Source organism: Vidua macroura, chromosome 7 (genome assembly GCF_024509145.1).
Source record: "Vidua macroura isolate BioBank_ID:100142 chromosome 7, ASM2450914v1, whole genome shotgun sequence".
Taxonomy (NCBI): domain Eukaryota; kingdom Metazoa; phylum Chordata; class Aves; order Passeriformes; family Viduidae; genus Vidua; species Vidua macroura.
This window is the reverse complement of record NC_071577.1, coordinates 20,178,514-20,197,457: the sequence shown is the minus strand read 5'-3', so window position 1 is coordinate 20,197,457 and position 18,944 is coordinate 20,178,514. Positions and strand designations below refer to the sequence as shown.

General features: G+C 38.5%; 1 protein-coding gene across 2 annotated transcripts in view; it reads left to right on the top strand.

Moving 5' to 3' along the window:
* Positions 1-67: 67 nt before the first annotated feature.
* Positions 68-18,944, top strand: part of RAPGEF4 (Rap guanine nucleotide exchange factor 4) — a 147,960-nt gene continuing 129,083 nt past the window's right edge. For both annotated transcript variants that reach the window (XM_053981812.1, XM_053981813.1), the window contains exons 1-3: positions 68-155; positions 11,630-11,772; positions 12,848-12,936. In XM_053981812.1, the coding sequence (XP_053837787.1) occupies positions 91-155; positions 11,630-11,772; positions 12,848-12,936 (297 nt within the window). In that variant the 5' untranslated portion in view covers positions 68-90. The remainder of the gene's footprint in view (positions 156-11,629; positions 11,773-12,847; positions 12,937-18,944) is intronic.

Here is an 18,944-nt window from a genome sequence, read left to right as displayed (position 1 = left end):
GGACGGACGGACGGACGGACCGACCGACCGGCGCGAGGGCGGGGGGAGCCGCCGCCAGCCGGGTACGCGGCAACCTGATCCCGGTCCAACATGGTCGCCGCTCACGCTTCTCATTCCTCGTCCTCCGGCGAGTGGATCGCGTGCCTGGATAAAAGGTATTGGCATCTTGCCAGGAGCGGCTGCGGAGGGATGCCGTGTGTATGCATGTATATGTATGTGTGTGTCTGCGCTGACACCCTCCCCTCCCCGCTCTCCATCAGATCCTTCCTTACATAAGGAGCGTGCAGGTGGGAAGCAAAACGCCTGGGGGAAGCCAGGGCGGCGGGCAAGGAGGAGGGCTGGAAATGCTCCGGGCAGCGGAGGGGACAGGCAGTCCCCATAGGGATTGCTGCTCCCCGCTGGGAAGATGCTGCACGTGGTGGAGGAGGGGGAGCTCCGGGGTGGGGAGAGGGCCTGGGGCTGCCAGCCGGGCGCCCGCCGTATCGGCCATGGCAGACCCGCTGCATTCTGCCCTCGTCCGCCCTCACCTGCCCTCACGGCGCCCCCGCGCAGCTGCCGCTGCCTCCCCTCGGCTCGGCACACCGCCCCCGCCTCCCGCACAGCCCCCGCCCAGCATCGTCGCAGGGCGGGCGGCAGAGGACAAGTCCTTCTTGTCCCCGCTGCGGTGCCCCGGGGCCCGCGGTTGTCCCCCGGCTGCGGGTCAGGTGCAGGCGGGCGGCGGCGCCGCGTGGGTGGGAGGCACGGCTGCCTGACGTGTGCTCAGAGGTGGCGTGCGCGCTGCCAAAAATACGGGCAAATTATTATTTTTTAAAAAGTAGCGTTAAAAATTCTCCGCAGTGCTTTCTCTCGGGTGCTGCAGCCCAAAGTCTCGCAATGTCGAGTCGCGTGGCGTGTGGTTTGAACACCCTTTGCTGTATGCATACCTTTGATTCTTGGATTAGTTCAGAAGTCATTTAATGTCGGAACACTCACTGTGTCTCCTGTAGTCTAGGAATTTAGTTAACAAAAATGTAGACCATAGGTACCTTATTCAGCTCAAAAGAAAGCTATCAGAGAGAATTCCCTTACGTGGTTTATGGCAGTTAGCTGAGCATCCTGAGCCAGCTTTTGACAGATGGTATAATTTGGGGCTGTGCTGTGGAGAGAACCCTTTGTGCACACAGAGGGGACCTTCCCCTTCTCGTAGTTTCTCCCGTTTTCAGGTAACTCTTAGTCTTGTAGGACTGCACTTATAATTAGGTTTTCCTTAACAGTCCAGGTAGCAAACCGTAAGTTAATGGAACTTTTGGGCTAGACACTCTCGACACCTACCACAGACACTGATCCTCCTCTGTGGCATGTCACTTAAGACTAATCTCTTAGAGATCAAATAATGTGTATAAATGTTGAAAGTACTTGTAAAGTAAATACAAACAGAACTGTTGATGGTAATCTAGCCGCCTAAGAATCAAACTGAGGCCTCTCTGTAAACTGACATTGAGCAGATGTGAAGGAGAGCATGAGTCCCAGTACTTTTAGTTTGGTGATCCTGTTGTTTGTTTTCCTACATGCTGTGAGATCCAAATTGTGACCTAAAATTCGGGGCTTAATGAAGTACATAACCTTGGGGAGTAGATTATGTATTTAGGAAACATATGTGTGGCATTTAATTTAGAAATCTCTCATAATTAAGAAGCTGACCCTTTCTGTAGCACAAATTTCATTAGAGCTATTAAGGTGAAACTTTCACTTTTTGCTATTTGGAGTAAGCTAGTAGCACTAATTTGTTGAGTGGAAAGAATCAGTTCCAAGTGCTCTTAAGAATAATGCCTTACCCTTTCCCAGAAGGCAGTCTATATGTAAGACAAACCCGTAAGAAGAAAGATTGTAGGTTTTTTCCTGGTCTCTGCTGTGCTTTGCTTTGTGATCACGGGAAGTACACTTATGCATTTTATTCTGGTTTTCCACCTAAAAACGTAGATAAAGTGTTTTTAATTAACTTACACACTTGTGTTTCTAAAGTGTATTTATTTTCTATAGATAGATAGATCTTATCAGTGTAGTGATTTGAATTATTATCAATGTCTATGTATTTTAAACCTTTTAAAAATTGTATAGCAGTTTCCATCCCAAGTGTGAATTCTGTGAATGTGGGGTCATTAATGAGTAAATTCTCTATAGAGTACCATGTGTTTTTACTAAACAGTAAATAGAGTTTTAGTATGTTTAAGTCAATGAATAAATTTCAAGGAGGAAAACAGTTCTAAAACTGGTATGCTTTAGAATGTTAAGTGACCCTCAACAAAGACAATTAAAATAACATGTAATATGGATTATGCAATATAATTATGTAGGGAAAAAAAAAGAATTCAAAATGGAAATAGCAAAATACATCACGTATAGAAATTTTGTATTTTGTATTTGTTCTTTAGGTTTTTCCCCAAATCATGTGTCAAAGTGGAACTACAAACATTTAAAATTAGAACACATATAAAAATGAAGAACTGCCAAAATGTTACAGGAGAAATGTTATTACTGTGTAGGGTACTGATGGGCTGTGGGCTACCAGTGCTTTGTCCATGTGTAGTTGTCCAGCTTCCATGTGTAGTTACTGGCCACAGAAGTCAAAGATGCACACTTAAAAATCAAATACATGGGACAGTATTTATATATAAAGTTACAAGTGTAAAGGTAAGGAAAATTTCAGAACACTGTACTCAATCAAGAATATTTTATTTTTGCAGGGGTGAGAGAGGATCAGCAGTGAGCAACTGTACATCCTGGTTATACCTGGAGATGTAAATAATTTTTCTCTTGAGGAAACCAGTCCTTTCACATTTGAAGTAATAGTTGCCTTAACACTGATTTCTTAGGGAGCAGAAGTATCCCTCTAATCTTAGCACTTTTGTGTATATCTGCTTTGCACATAATTAAAAAAAGGGTCACTGATTTATGCATGTGTGTATAGTTAACTTGGGAAAAATGTTTTCTCTATTCTTGTGTGTTCTTTCACACCAAACACCATCTGACCAGGAAATTTCCATGTTGACAGTATCTTTACTGAATGGTAGACAAAGTATTTTTTTGCTAGTTACGGCATCTGGTGTTTTTCTCTGAATTAAATGTAACCTTCAGTGCCGTGACAGACTGGAGGAGTGGATCACAGGGCAAAGCATGTAACTGCACTGGCTTGTTGTGTTAAGAATGTAATGGTCTTTGCCTAATGATTTATAAATTATTTAAGTAGGAATGGGTTTTTCAGGGACATATGATACATACTGAGCCTTTATAACCTTGTCATCCTTGTTAGTCTTGCATCATTTATGTTTGAAAAACCCAAAATAATGCATACTGGGTAGTATCTCAGACCTGTTCCTCCCACAGATTTGAATGTAAATTCAGATTGAAGGCACATAACAGCAACATATTTGAATCAGGATTTGGTATTTTAGTTCAGTGTAACATGTATTTGAGATGCAAGCTTTGTTTGCTTGGTAGTAAACAAGGGATCCCTTGTGAGCATACAGATAGGCTAGAATAAAGAATTTATATTCTGAGAGAATTGTTGTAGAATAAATAGAGAAAATGCTTGTCATCCTCTATAACCTTTAATTATGTCAAAGATAATGGGATATAGATTTATAGTCAGGCAGTATTATGAATACAGTTGCATTATGATGCTGTTTTATTTTAAAAAATATTTTTGTGTAATTGGTAAAACTTACACTGTGTTCTATATAAATTCCTCCCTTGCTTTTTATTTGTAACAAATCCATAGGAATATCCCCATTTTCATGTAGTTTGCATCTGAACAAAATCATGGCTATACACTGCAGTTCCGGTTGGCTCATGTGCTTCGTGTTTTCTCTCCGTGTGGTGTGTGACTAAGCTGGTACATGCTTGGATCAAGTCTGTGTGGGGATATAGCAGCAGAAGGCACTGCAGTGGATGTGGAAACTCAGAGCTGTATAGACATAGCCTAAGTGCTTTCTAGCACTCATGTGAGGGTGCAGTCTTCTGAGAGTGATGAATAACAAATTTACCTTTCCACATCGTGCACCTCATTTTCTAGTTCAGTGCAAAGGTGCAGTCTTCGATGAATAATAAAAAAGCCTTTTCCTTTCCATGTTTTCTTAGAAAAATCAAAATAATTGTTTCTAGATCTGTGCATTTTATCAAACATGTGAATTCAGATTAAATCCTAGTGAGAGCTGGAGTTGTATTTTAAACAAGCTGTTTTATTCTTTGCCCTCTGGCTTACACATTTGCAGTATCGGCTTCCATTTGTTACATGTGATTGCAGTAAGTTACACTCTTGTGCCATGGACAGGTATTAAGAGGAGAAGAAAGTGATTACCCCAGTGTGTGTAAACATTGTCATAGCCCACCAGAGCAAGGCAGTATGTGCACATGCCTGTTAGGACATGATACATTCAAATTTAGTTGGTAGTCTCGTGAAGCGGCTGCATAATTGGTATACTACATGTGCACCTGTAGGTTTTCTCTTTCACCAGATGATACTGGAAACATGTCTGAACTCTCGTTTCCTGAGTTCTTTCTGACATGTTGTTAGGATTTGATCTCTAAAATCCTATACTCTGAGCAGATTAAATTTCTTTTATAACAAAACTCTATATTCCAGCAAAGGAATAAAAAAACCAGCAAACCAGCTAATTGAAATTGTGCCCTCAAAGTCAGGTGTTCACCAGATATTTTCCAAACACAAGTATTTTTCTATCTACCATGACATCTGTTTTTGTCTGCACCTTACAATTTGCTGCATTTAACAAAGCTTATCATTCTAATGATACTTCCTTTGTGCTGTATTTTCTGCACTGTATTTGGCATGATCAGTTACTATTTCTTCTGCTTTATCAGTATCCATGAATGCTTCCTGAACTGACTTTCCCTTTCATCTTTGAATTTGTCAGTTGTCAAAATGCATGCAAATGTAAATCTGTAAAACTTATTTCATTGTTGCTGTAAATTTTAAATTTTCACTAGCCGCTACAATGCAGATACTAAATTAGGAAAAGGTGCATTTGGCGTGGTGTTATTGGTGAATAGTGGTGGCCAGAGTTTGAATTGAGGGATATCATCACATGCATATTGTTCAATTACAGATTTCATTTGCAGTGTATCTCAGAGTCTGTCTTCATATTAAAGTGCTTTTAATGTTTATTATGAAGCTACAGTGCTGGTTAATGCAATTGCATCTGGATTTACTTCTGTCAAATGGCTTTTTAACTGTCCTGAGCTCCAGTTTATGAAATTTGGAGGTTTAATTCAATAAGATGTAGTCACATCTTGATTACAAAGCATTGGTAATATAAAAAGATTCTCACAAATGAAAGAACATAATTCTGCATTTTGATTTATCTTGAATTATTCTGTCTTTCTAGACCGCAAATGAAGGTGGAAAAGAGTCTATTTCCTACTAGATCTATATTGTTCAGTAGTGTATTTTTAACTTGAGATAAGTCTTTATGAATATAATCAGTTAATAAATCTTTTGCCATTCCACTGTATATACAGATCTAAAACTTGATCTTTTGGAAGGATGCATAATTGATACATCAGAGTATGTAAAGAAATGAGCACACTTGGTTGCTCTGTTTAATTCTCCAATAATTTTTCAGTGTATTGATCAAACTTATTTAATTGAGTAATATGATAATGAGGTAGGTAAAAGAGTCCCCTATATTTGCCTTCCTTTTGTCCTCACTAAAGAAGACAGAACTCAACTATAACAAATTCTGACTGCAGCTAGCAGCCAGTCAGTCTCCATTTAACTGGCTGGCCATTTGGTACCTGTGCAGATCAGGATTATCTACAGTATTCCTTGTACTTTATGTAGCAGGACCTGAGAGATTATCACAGGGATTCTGAGTGTAGGTGACAGTAGTAATTAGCTGAAAACTAAGCATGAGCAATTTTACTTTTTTTCTTTTGTTTTGTTTTGGTTTTTTTTTGTTTTGTTTTGTTTGGTTTTTTTTTTTTTTTTGGTTTTTTTTTTTTTTTTGGTTGTTTTTTTTTTTTTTTTTTTTTTTTTAATCTAAACTCCGGAATGATTTAGGTGTTTCCTAGGAGACAGTGTTTAAATAAAATTCTATTTCCTGTTTGTCAGAGGAAATGAGAGTTGGAATCCCAAAGTCTCTTAAAATGACATTCAAGAGAAAAGAATAGTAATTTGATTATTGTTTAAAAACCTCATGATGAGGCTTTTCCCATGACAAGGGAAAGAGGGTCTGAAGTGTGAGTGTTGAAAACAGGTTTAGTAATACCATTGTAAAAAGTGGAAAGTGGTCTTCTTGGGAGTTCATTATCTTCTCTTGCCATTGAAGTAAACCCTTATCTGGAAACTACGGATTAAAAGTAACTTCATTTATTGTTAGCGTTTAAATGCCTTACTACAGGTCTAAAATGCTTTGATAGATCACTGATATTCCACTCTTAAACTTTCCTTTCTCAAAGAGAAATGAAAAGTCAAAGAGCCTTACAGCATTGTGTGGAGGAGAGAGTTGCAGTATTGTTCTGCTCTCATGAAGGGAAGATGGTCTATTGGTACTGGTATTTTTCTGCATGCTGCAGCATTGTTTTTCTGCATGACAGGAAAGGACAGAAGAAAGTACAGGGAGCATAGAGAAATGATCTGGTTTTAATTGGCATTCCTTGATGCTGTCTACTTGCTCATGTTTCACAGCTGAATATATTTTGAAGTACTGTTAAATTCACTAAATGGCCCATGGTAAGGGTTACTGGTACTTTCATGCTCATAGAGTTTGCCTTTGCATCTTTGCATTGATGCTTTGGTTTTAACCCAGTGATGAACTCGTTTTATTTGTTCTAGTGTTTTAGCTGTTTTCTACAGTCAGCAGTGGAAGAAATAGATCCATCTGCTCATCTTTCGTGGGCTGTTCATTGCTGTCTGAATTGAAATACTGCTGTTTTAAAAAGTTAAAAAGATCAAGGGAAGGGAATTCAATGCTGTCATTCAGTTAGAGCATGATTCAGGTTTTGAACACATTTTATAGAAATAAACATTTTCAAATTCTAGAGGCATCTTGTCAAAGAAGGTAAAACCACATATATTCTGTTTTCTCAAATGTCAAACCCGCTATGAGAAAGAACCTAAAGAAAAGGACATGGTAACAGAAAGTAATAGGTTATAGTTGGATTAAGTTTACAAAAGCAAATAAAAAAAACCTCCAACTTGTTTCTTTCTTCTAGGTTAACAAGTCTTTCATAACATCCTACATAAACATGCAAATAGGTTAATAATCTTAAAAATACTTAATCAAAATAGGTTCTTTTATAGAGCTGTGCATATTGCGTGTGAGCAGAAATACTTTGCCCAGGTTGTGTATGTGAAGAATTGTAACAGCTATCCTCTGTCTGTATTTGAACTTTGAGCTTGAGTAGTTTACATTTAAAAATACAAGAGAGAATTATAGAATGGCTTGGGTTGGAGGGGACCTTAGATTGTCTTATTCCAACCCCTCTTGCCATGGGCCCAGAGAGCTTTCACTAGACTACGTTGCTCAGGGTCCTAGCCAACCTGGCCTTGAACACTGTCTGGGATGGAGCATCCATAGTGTCTCTGGGCAAACTGTTCCTGTCCCTCACCACCCTCAGAATTTAAAATGTATTCCTAATATCTAATTTCAACCTACCCTCTTGCAGTTTAACCATTGCCCCGTGACCTGTCACTACAAGTCTTGTCCTTCTCCAGCTTTCTTGTAGGCCCCATTAGGTACTGGAAGGTGCTCTAAAATCTCCTTAGAGCCTTCTCTTCTCTCTCAGCCTGTGTTCATAGGAGAGGAGCTCCAGCTGTCTCGTCACCTTCATGCTTCTCCTCTGGACTTGCTCCAGCAGGTTCATGTTATTATGTTGGGGGTTCCAGAGCCGAATGCAGTGCACCATGTGGGGTCTCATGAGAGCAGAGTAGGAGGGGAGGATTATGTCCTTGGACCTGCTGGCCATGCTGCTTTTGATCCTGCCCAGGATGTGGCTGGCTTTCAGGGCTGCCAGCACTGCCAGCTCATGTTGAGCTTAACAGCTGTATGAGGATAGATTTGGGGCAGATTTTCTTTATAATTGCCTTTCACAGGTAGTCAAGCAGGCATTGTCAAAAAATTATTTTATCTCTATAAAATATACTCCTGAAATCTTCACATCCAGGAGGGGTAAAATAATCTTTAAAAAATGCCTTATTGACATTACTGAATAGAAATGTGTAACTAGCATCGATGCTATCACTTGTATATGTATGCTGTGATGTTGTATTGAAGAAGGAGAAGATAGATGATGTCTTGCGTGAAAACATTACTGCCAGCTAATCACTTACTATGCTCTGAAGAGGCAAATTAGTAATATAAATAAGCAGGCATTTTGGGGTCAAACAAAGCAGAAAAGCTTATAGGGTATTGAAAATAAATTACTCTTGCTTTTCATCCCTTCCTAATAATTTATTTGGTAGCCTGCATTGCTACTCTTGAAGTGCCCCCTTGGTTTTGGCTACAGTGAAATGAGATGTCAACACAGTTTGACTTAAAATTTATTTTAAATTGGGTGGGGTGGTCTAGGGAGGAGGTGCTTCAGTTGCCTTAAAATGCTTTTACTCTAGCTCATACATCTACCAAATGAGAGCTGGAGAATCCTCATTGGTTTAATAGATTTGTTCATTCTTTTAGATTAACCTATGGTCCTAATTCCATACCTTGGTCTTGAGGTTTCAGAAATGGGTACAGGACAGAAGCTTTAGCAGAAAATCAAGTGGTAGCTGAAGACTTATTGAAATACATTTTTTGACTTTGCTTGCTCATGGATATGAGATTGTAACTCCGCAGCATCAGCAGTGAAGGGATACTTCAGTACCATCAGCATCAATGTACCAGAACAGAACAGAAATAAATCTGCACCAACAGTAGTTTAGCAGAGGAGGGCTAAGCTCAGTGAGATTGAACAACAGTGGTGATCACAGAGAACTGTCTTTAGGTACTCTGATGAGGTATCTGGAAAAGTATTTCCAGGGGCTTTTGGAGCCATATTGGGAGTGTAGGGATATTCCTTGGGACTGACTTTTGCAACACTGCTTGTGTTCTGAGGAATGGTTCCTTTTTGGATTAATACCATTGCCCTTTTTAAGTGTGACTACAGTGAAAATAAAGTTTGAATAATTCTCCATCTGCCATCTACTTTTCTGTTAATAGATTGAATCATTAATGGTCTAAGGACTATATTATAACATTAGCTGTTTAAGTATTACTCCAAACTATGCTTTACAAAAAACAAGTTTACAGTAAGATAGTTATGATGAAGAAATACATTTTATTGTCCTGTCCTGTTTATGTTCCAGGTTAGGGAGCTTGTACTTAGGAAACAGAAAACAAAATTTGGCATCATAAATAGATTAATGTTAAATTAATGATAATTAATGTCAAGTTAATTATAATTGCAAGTTACCATGATGATAATTTTATTAAAAGATGCTTTGTAGAAAGTGGTCAAACTGTGCCTGAGTTTTGCAGGCCTGTGGAAAACCAGTTAATTGATGCCATGGTACATTTTTCTCAGTAACTAATACATGGCTTTTGGAACCAGATTCATTGCTATAGATTCTAAACGCTTAGCAGAAATGAGTTTGAGTGCTACTAATACCACTGTTACACTGCAGTCTGAAATTTTACACAGGCAAAATTTCATGTGCTCCCGTAAGGATAAGGGCCACCTCAGCTTGGGAAACCTGTTGTTAATTTTGTACTCCTTTAATGCTGAGGATGTTCCCAGGAGCTCTGAAAAAAATCTGAAGGCATCTTGTTGTCAAACAAGTTGAATCCTTGTTAATTTTTATGAATAAGAATTCATGATCTTAACCAAACAGCTAAATCTTGAACTGGATGATTTTCTGAGAATGATCTCACCTTTTTGAGTTGTTGGGTTTTGCTGTTATTTTTGAGAGTCTGTAAATTAAGGTAGTTAGTGTTTCAAGAGTTAGTGTAGTTTGGGTAGAGATCTTGTATAAGTAGATTGTAAACCTGTTTGCAAGCTGCACCTCCTAATCTTCTTAAAAGGATTTTGACAAGACAGTTAATGCTTATTAGTACTTGTCAGCTAGTGCACAGCCAAGAAAAAAAGAAATGGGTGAAAATCTTACATGAAATATTTCAAAAGTGAGCTATTGTAGTTGATTGTAGTTTGAAGTGGTAAGAGGATGTCACTGTGATGTAGAAGCAAGTGCATACACCAGAGAATTATTATTCTCATCTGTAGTTAATAAGGGTAAATTGGAGTATAAACGAGAATAGAGATTTAATCCCTCCTAGACATAATTTAATAAGAAAGATGAGATACTGTGATTCAGTGCAAGTAGGATCTGGATTTCTTCACTGAGACAAAGATTTGGATGCCTTGAAGTCTTTGATTTCAAAGAGGAATCTTTAAAAAATCTTGTTGGAAGCAGTGCTTACACTGTTAGCATAACAATAAGGTGAATAAAGATATATATTTGTGAATTTAGTCTTCTTTCATTATAGCTGCCTGACTTCTGTTCATTATAAGCTCATCCACTGGCAAAATGGACATTTTTATCAGTAAAATTAACTAGCAACATTTGAGTGAGTGATAAGTCTAGTGATTACTAGCAGTTCTCTCTTTCTGTTATGCCTTTATACATTAATAATTTCTTCATCTGGTCCAGCATGATGTCCTAGGAAAAGTCTGCTTCTTTCTGTCCTTAGTGGTTTGCATTTAGTCTGTTACAATTTTTTTTTTCTAATGCTGTCAGCTAGTGTTTGGCTTACCTGCTGATTCATAATACTTGATAATCAGATTTAAAGTGTGATACAGAGCTAATTCGCTTTATTTTCATAAATATGTAGTAATATGCTGAACTGCTGGTGTACATGCTGCTTTGTTGTAGAGAGTTCTGCAATTTTATTTTTCTTGAAATCTTGTTTTTTTTAAAAGGTGTTGCTGTCAATATTATTATTATCAATTAAATATTTTAAATATTGGAATTAAAACTCATGACTGTTACCGATGAAAAATTAAGATTCTTGCTTGGATATTTAATTTGTCTAACATTAAGAGACAGAAACTTCATCGAAGAGAATATGCATATTAAAGTTTTCCTTCTTCCTTGAAAGTGAGAAGAGGAAAGTCAGTTTATAGTCAGTAAAATGCAGAAGAGAAGCTTGGATGTAGGAGTTACTGTTGGTAACTAATGCTTTCCATTTAGCCAGATAGAGAGCATCTGATTTGGGCACTGATTACAGGGACCTCTTGTGTGTTTGGACTTCTGTTTGTTAATGCTTTCTTACAAACCTAAAACTACATATCATTCAAAGATCTTGAGGATAAGAACTGTATCATCATATATACTTGTACAGTGATGCTGCATCGAGACTTTGGTGCTAAGTGGGCTTCTGGACACTGCCTGTGTTGAAATGATAAGAATCATACTCAAGTTGATAAAGGGCAGTTGTTAGGATGTCTTGGAAGGACTTAATTATGTAGTTGTAAAATGCACTTTAATTTGTTTATATTATGGTGTGCTATTTAATGCAAACATTTTTAAGTTTGGTGCATGCAGGTGGGACTGTTTCTCTGATTAAACCCTTGTCTTTTGTTTTCTTTTGTTTTCTTGCAGGCCTTTGGAACGTTCTAGTGAAGATGTAGATATAATATTCACACGACTGAAAGAAGTGAAAGCTTTTGAGAAATTTCATCCAAACCTTCTCCAGCAGATATGTCTCTGTGGATATTATGAAAATCTGGAAAAAGGGATCACATGTAAGACAGCTTCATATGATTATGTATTTTATGTAGATAAACTTGGGAGTTAAATGTGATTGTCTTTAGGAGATTGATGAGAGCAGAATCAGTGAAATGTTTGCAGTCACAGTCATGGGGCAAAGCAGGACTAAAGTGCTGCTTGCTCTACAAATGCAGTGTGTAGTGAATCTATGGTAACAAGGCATACAGTAGGATGTTAAGACTCTGCCACTGTTCTTTCGAAAGATTACAAGCCAGTCATTGGACTTAAGCCTCATTCTTCCCCTATAAATGTATTATTGATTGCTTTTGCCAGTGCTTTGTGCTGTCAGGGGCAAAGGTGTGTCAGCAAGGCACATCACTGATAGTGTGTGGTTTCCAGGCACCCTGGCTGGCACAAGCCAGACCTGCAGAGCTGCAAACTGCTGCAGGGTGCAACAGCTCTGTGCCTGCACTGGCACCCGTGGGCCAGATGTAGGTGCTCACCTGTGCTTGGTCTGTGAAGCTGAGATGGAAAGTAGTGGTAGTCCTGTGATGGGAATGCATAACAGGGGAATAGCTGATGAAAACCTGTGGTATTAGTAAAGTCTCAGAAACACCTCAGGTAAATCCGGCATGCAGCACTGGGGTTTGCTTAGAGTTACAGGGATTTTGATGCTCTGTAATAACACAGTTGGAATGCCTGGACATCAAAGTCTTGCAGTTGCTGTTCAGCCAGAACTCTTACTGAATTCATTGGTAGATGTGTCTGCACTGGAAGATAGTGAATTTCAAAGGGACAATGTTCAGAAAAACCTTTTCCTTGTTTGTTTTGTTTCTTTGGTTGGTTAATTAACTAAGAGAACAGTAGAACAAACTGGGGAGAAGAGTGAAGCACTTCTGTGTGCTTTCATTGTTTCCATAGTGTATTGACTAGTTTACTAAAATATGTGCTTTCTAGTGTTACTGGAAGTATTACTGTAATAGTAAATAAGTAATCTCATATGGCAAATTGTATGGTGACTGCAGTACTGCAGTAATATGTGAGAAAATGTTTATTACTGTTGTTAAACTTGAAGTGATAATGCTTATTTACAAGATTTCATCTTTCCAGTATTCCGTCAGGGTGATATTGGGACGAATTGGTATGCTGTCCTGACAGGATCACTGGATGTGAAGGTGTCTGATACAAGCAACCACCAGGTAAAATAGATTTTTCATTGTGACCATCCAGTCAGTAGTACAAAGGAAGAATATAATTTATGGTGAGGTAGATAACGACACATTCTATACAGATATTTTTTCATATCACAAGGATGTGTATGTTTCTCTGAGTCTCTTTTAGTCTTAGTTATCCTTAGTCTAAGGAAGGCAAATCATGGCATTGATTTCAAGAAATTGAAATGTAATGCTCTGGAAATGGTCTACATTTTAATGTGAAACAAGACTCCTCTGTCTTTTCTAGTAGTGCTGTTGAAGTTGTGCTAAAGATTGGAGAGTTGTTAATTAATTCCCTAGAAATATTTTAATTCAGTTCTTCTTCAGGAAGTTCAAAGTGAACCCACTGACAGTGCAATTTAATGACAGCATAATGCAGTCTCCACTGCAGAAATGGGGAAGTAGTGTAGTAATAGCAGACTATTGGAACTGCTGCCATGTTGGACAAGAAGCCTATAGGTAATGCCTATTCAGTGTTAAGAAACAGAAGAACAAGCAAGATTCTCCACAATTTTAAAGTGGTTTCTCAGTATCTTCGTGCTCCTGGATTTATAAAATTTAGAGTAAATAAAAATCCAAAGGGATGAGATACTTCTCCTAGAGTCTCTCATCCATGTTGTCTAGTGTCATGTACTTGCTGCTGTGAGCATAGTCTTCTGGGAAGGCATCCTGTCCCTTCCCTGCTCCCATGTTTGAGACCAGTGATTGTCCCATGATGTAGCTTGGCATGGAGTTGTACCTCTGCTAAGGGGCTCATTGTGCCTTCTCATGAGTAGTATAGCTACCCAGGACTACTACCCATTTTCCCCACCTGGATTGAATATTGCATGTGGTGGGGGGGGAATGGTGATGGTGTATTCTTTGCCCAAGTTTGGCTGATTGAGGAAAGTTTTTTGCTCATAGCAGAAATTGGATTTTTTTCACTTTGTGGAGCATTACATCACCATTGAAATCGGGTCAGAATGCAAGTCAAGGCAGTGTGTGAGTACTGGGTCTTTCTATTTCCTGCAGTAGAATGGTAGATGCAAAATAAGCTTCTTTCATATTATTTTTAGCAACCTCTTCACTGCACTAAGTAGAGATTGATTGAGAGTATAATTAGCTTAATTTGAGCAATTCTTGGCATGGCCTAGCTGTCATTGGTATTGTCACAATTTGGAACAGTACTGGACTCTTATGAGACCCTTTTCTGTGCACATCTAAAGCAATCAGGATTTTCCGGTGTTTGCCAAAAGATGGCACTACACTGTTGTGAAGAATCAATGCTCTTTACTCAGAAAGTAATACATCTGCACAATCTGGATGTTAAATTAAGAATCTTTGGAGTGTTGATTTGTTCCATTAGTTGGAGTATGGAACACTTCAGTTTCTTAATGAAAATAATGTAAATATTTTTTCCTGCTTGTTCAGGTTAACTCAATTTTCCTGCTAGTAGGAAGCTGTTGAACTACAATTCATGTAATTCTAGTTCTAGAAATTATATTCTGCAGCTATTTCTTACCTCACCTTTCCTTCTCACATGAATAACGAACTGAATTCTTACCACTGCCTAGTTGCCCTAGAATACAGCCTCACTGCCAAAAACATGGCAACCCATGCATTTACCATTCCTGTCTGGATAATTTGGATGTTTGGGGACTCATAAATTTGAGTCCAACATCTTCTCTAGTTTTGCTTCAGCTTGGGGTTTATACCTTGTTCATTCTTGGTCTCCTTCTCATTCTCCTGCCTGTAGCTCCTGGATGTGGTTCCTGTACAGTCTTGCCTGTACTTTCTTGTTGGCACGGTACTGGTGCTTCAAATTCTTGAATTTGAAGTACTTGCTAGCGCTCCCTGCCTACTGTGCTCACTACAAACGCAGATGATGGAGGCTATAAGGTGTTGTATTGCTGTCAGGGCAGCCCTGGCACACTCAGTTGACAGCATTGTGCTCCCAGCTGGGAATGGATGACCAGTGCTTAAGATGTAGGGGTACTTGGAGCACATTTTCCAATCACATCTCCCAGGCGTGAAGGGTTCCTTTGCAAAGTTGTAATAATGACTAATTGCTCTGCTGTTACTATTATACCATAAATGGCACTAATGCTAATGAGAAACTTCCAGCAGAGCAGGACAGATACAGATGTTTACCTGAGTTGAGAAGTTTGTAGAAATTTGTAAAAGTACAGGATTATTCCGTCTTTCCTAGCAGGAGAGAAGCTAACTTGGTATTTGGTTTCCTATTGGTTAAAATGTCTTCAGGCATGACTAATTAATTTGGATACTGTTTAATACTTCAAATAAGCAGAAGCTTGTATTAGATGACCTCCTGAGTTTTCTTGCAGCTTGAATTATCCTATATGATGATACCTACAGTGTTAATGTAAATACAGAACATCAATTCTCTTGATTAAAAATATAAGTCCCATTTTGTTAGGTGTTTATCTATGTACTTGGGAAACTTAAATTTCATCAAGCCTAGGAATGAATGCATTGTGTAACAGATACCATGTGCTACCTCTCAGTGCAGTTACCTTTGGTGATTGGTAACTTTCTCCCATTAGAAGTGCAGTAAGTTACTGTGCACTTGGTCCCTACTAAAAATGTCTTAATAGCCTTTGTTCCTACAGAAGCATGTAGGAACATGTCTTGCATTAGAAATTAAATCTTAATGTACTAATGGAGCAAGACTTCAGTGTAGCTAGTGGGGTATTCACGCACATTCTTGCTGTACAGCAGCTTACTAATGTAGATGCCTGGGATTTCTCTCAGAAAATATTAATGATACTGATTAGGACCAAGTTGAGAATTCATATAAACAGAAATATTCATATTAGCTATTATTTGAAATTACAATAACAGGAACTATTACGTCTGTTGCTTTAAGGGCTTTAGTAGAGACAGACACGGCTAATTAGGACCTCATTAAAGCCTTGTTTTAGTACTGGTTTGGCAAAATCCTTTCTGCTTGCAAAGCTGTGTTCTGTCACGAGAGGGCAGTGTCAGAACACAAAGCAAACCCGAGTGCGGGCAGTGTTCGGTGCTGGAATGGACACTTTGTAAATCGTCTAATCTATTTACCATACACATCTGTTTTAACGAGTTTGGCCAGAGAAAATTTTGCTGTTACTGTTAGTTTTGTTCCACCGGGCTGGTAAAATGTGCTGATAATTTCATCTGCCACTGGAATGGCTATAGAGATTTGACAGGATTACTCATCCAGTACATCCTGAGTGGAGTCTGTGAAAACTATTGATGGATTTTTATGGGCATTCAACAATCAAGAAGAAATCGTAGAGGACTTTTCCTAAGGTGAAAACGTCTCACTGTGAATTCCAGAGGTAACTGTAATGAACTGGTTTGATCTTGCCTCAACTTGTTTGTAACAAATACCCTGATAAATACAGTACTTATAAGTCATAGAAAAATATAGTTAAATTACCTTCAAAATAACCAGAAAATGCAGCCTCTGTAGAATATATCAGAAAGAGGTCTTTGTCCTCAGTTATGATCAGATTCTGAATTTCATCTTTATTTGGCACTGTTGCTTACCCAGTGTTGAGATACCTAGTAATAGAAGTTTCTCTTAGAGATATTTCTGGTTTAGTGTTGTCTTAAAAACATTGCTGACAAATTGCCTTGTGTATGTTTCATTTTTGAACTCTGTTTTGAAGCTGAACAGTCTAAGGATGACTGTTGGCAATGTATCAGAATAAAGCTGGGAATAAATGCGTCATGACAAAAGCGTCAGGGTTACAATGATGTTAGATTCTGCAACATCGTGATTTTTCAGAATTAGATTCAGAGCCTTTTACCCCAAAGATTTTTCAAACAAACTATGAAGGAATGAAGAGAAAAAAGACAAAGACCAATAGCAATTTGATCTTCTGATTTGTTTTTTTTTTCCTCTATTTTGCCAGCTGAATCATGGTGTGTGCTGGGGCCTGTTGCCAGCTTATCTTGCCTATGTTATGATGGAATTTTTTAGGCAGGTCAGTTTTTAAAAATTGACCAAATTGAACATAGGGCATTGACTTAAAAAACAATTAGCCTGTTTTAGAAAAGCTATAAAGGAGGAGCTGTGAGTGCTTGGATGGTACAGCAGTGTCAGCTGTAAGAAGATGCAGAGGGCTGGGGATGAAAAGCCAAATAAGTTAGTGGGGTTGCTGAGAAGAATGACTGTGAAGAAAGAGATTCAGATGTTCATGTAAGAAATGGAAGAATTTCACAGCTCTTTGAAATTGAGGACAAAGGAGGTGTATGATAAGATGAAGTGTTAGCGAGGAAAGGGATTTAAACAGGCTAGTCCTTGCAATACTGCTTTCAGCATGAAAATGCCATTATGTATTTTGGAGATAACCTATATGAAGTTGTGACATAGGTTTGTACTGTAGTTACTGGTATAAATATGCTAAGCTAGTTTTAAATTATTTAGTTTGAGCATGAGAACTGCTGTACCCATTGTAACACAGAGAGTGACTGAACTAATGTAGTAAGCAGAGTGTGTCGGCTCATGCTGAGCTCCAGTGTGGTGGTTGTGCTCATTTTGGTTTTGAATTTTGCTTATTGGAAGTTAATATAGAAAAATAATTTCACTTCTGTCTGTCAGGTGATGTAGGAAAACATCCAAGACATTGCAGGTAGCTTTTAGAAGATCAGATAGAAAGGTATGGAAATAATGAATGTGGTATTACAGTACAGTTAATCTGAACCATACATATTTTAATTAGGTACTAAAAGAGAAACTGCTCACAGTTTTTGTAGAAGTGTAATGCTTCTTTAAGCAAATAACCTTGTCTTGTGTAAAGAGGGTGGTCTGACATGTTTGCAAACAGCAGTTTTAGTGTGTTCAGAAGGTATTTCTAGGTTATTGTTAGAAATAGTTTGATAAGGATTTCTTGTCTGAATGGCTGAAACACTCAAGTGAAAGTAATGGAACAAAAAAATCACTTCATCATTTACTTTCATGTATATCCTTGGTTTCTTTGTTATAAAAGGAATTTTTTGCTGAGGACAAACTGAACTGTGTCCAAGTAATAATAAGCAAACTTCTTAAAATGCCAGCTTTTGCAAAACTCCAGTTAAACATAGAGATATGATTTCCTAGAGAGACACAAGTGAGATAAAGATGCAAGGTGTAAGAAAATGATGAAATCAAAAAGAATTTAGCTACATCAGGTCCCTTATAAACTCAAAATGTTGAACAAACTAAAATTTCAAAGGAACATCCTCAATCCCTTAGAGCCTAGCACTAGTAATGTTTTCCCTGATTTCTTAATTTTTCTTTCTGACACCATGATTTTATTTACACACAGTACAAAAATTCTGTTTGTCAGCTTGAGAAACAGAAGGGGTCACAAGTCAAGGGGGAGGGATACAGGATGATCCTTGAGATGGTGGAGAAGGGAATACAACAGAGCCTTGTTTCTGATTCTCATCCATTCCATAAAATGGTCTTGCAAATTCAATAATGTTTTGGATTGATGGGGTGAGGGAAAGGCTTAAGAATGCTTTCCCTGCATGTGTCTCATCTGGCAGTAAGAGTCAGTGAAACTACATACACAAACAGCCTCTGATTTGAATGCTACTGTTTTATAGTGTGTACAGAGGACAGCTAGCAATGGAAGCAATCTCATCTTTCTAAGTCTCTAATACTGCCTTTTAAATAGCTGTGTGAATGTTAGCTGGTTACCTAGAACACCCTGCTGCTTCTGGGATTGCAGAGGGGAACAGCAAACAGAGTTTTGAGCTGCCAGCAATCCATCTGAAGTCTTCACTGAACAGCAGGAGATCCTTGAGTGTAAGGTTAACAGGCATAATAGGCAACACACCTGATTCCCGAGGAGGCTGGAGATGTATAAACAAGGAGTAGTGAGAAAATGGGGCTGTGAAGCCCAGCTGGCTTGTGCAACTGCATCTCTGTGGAGAACTGTGATGGCTGGGCAAAAAATCTGAAAGAACTTGATGTGATGCATTAGGTTTTAGCTTTTATATTTTTCAGATTCTGTACTGCT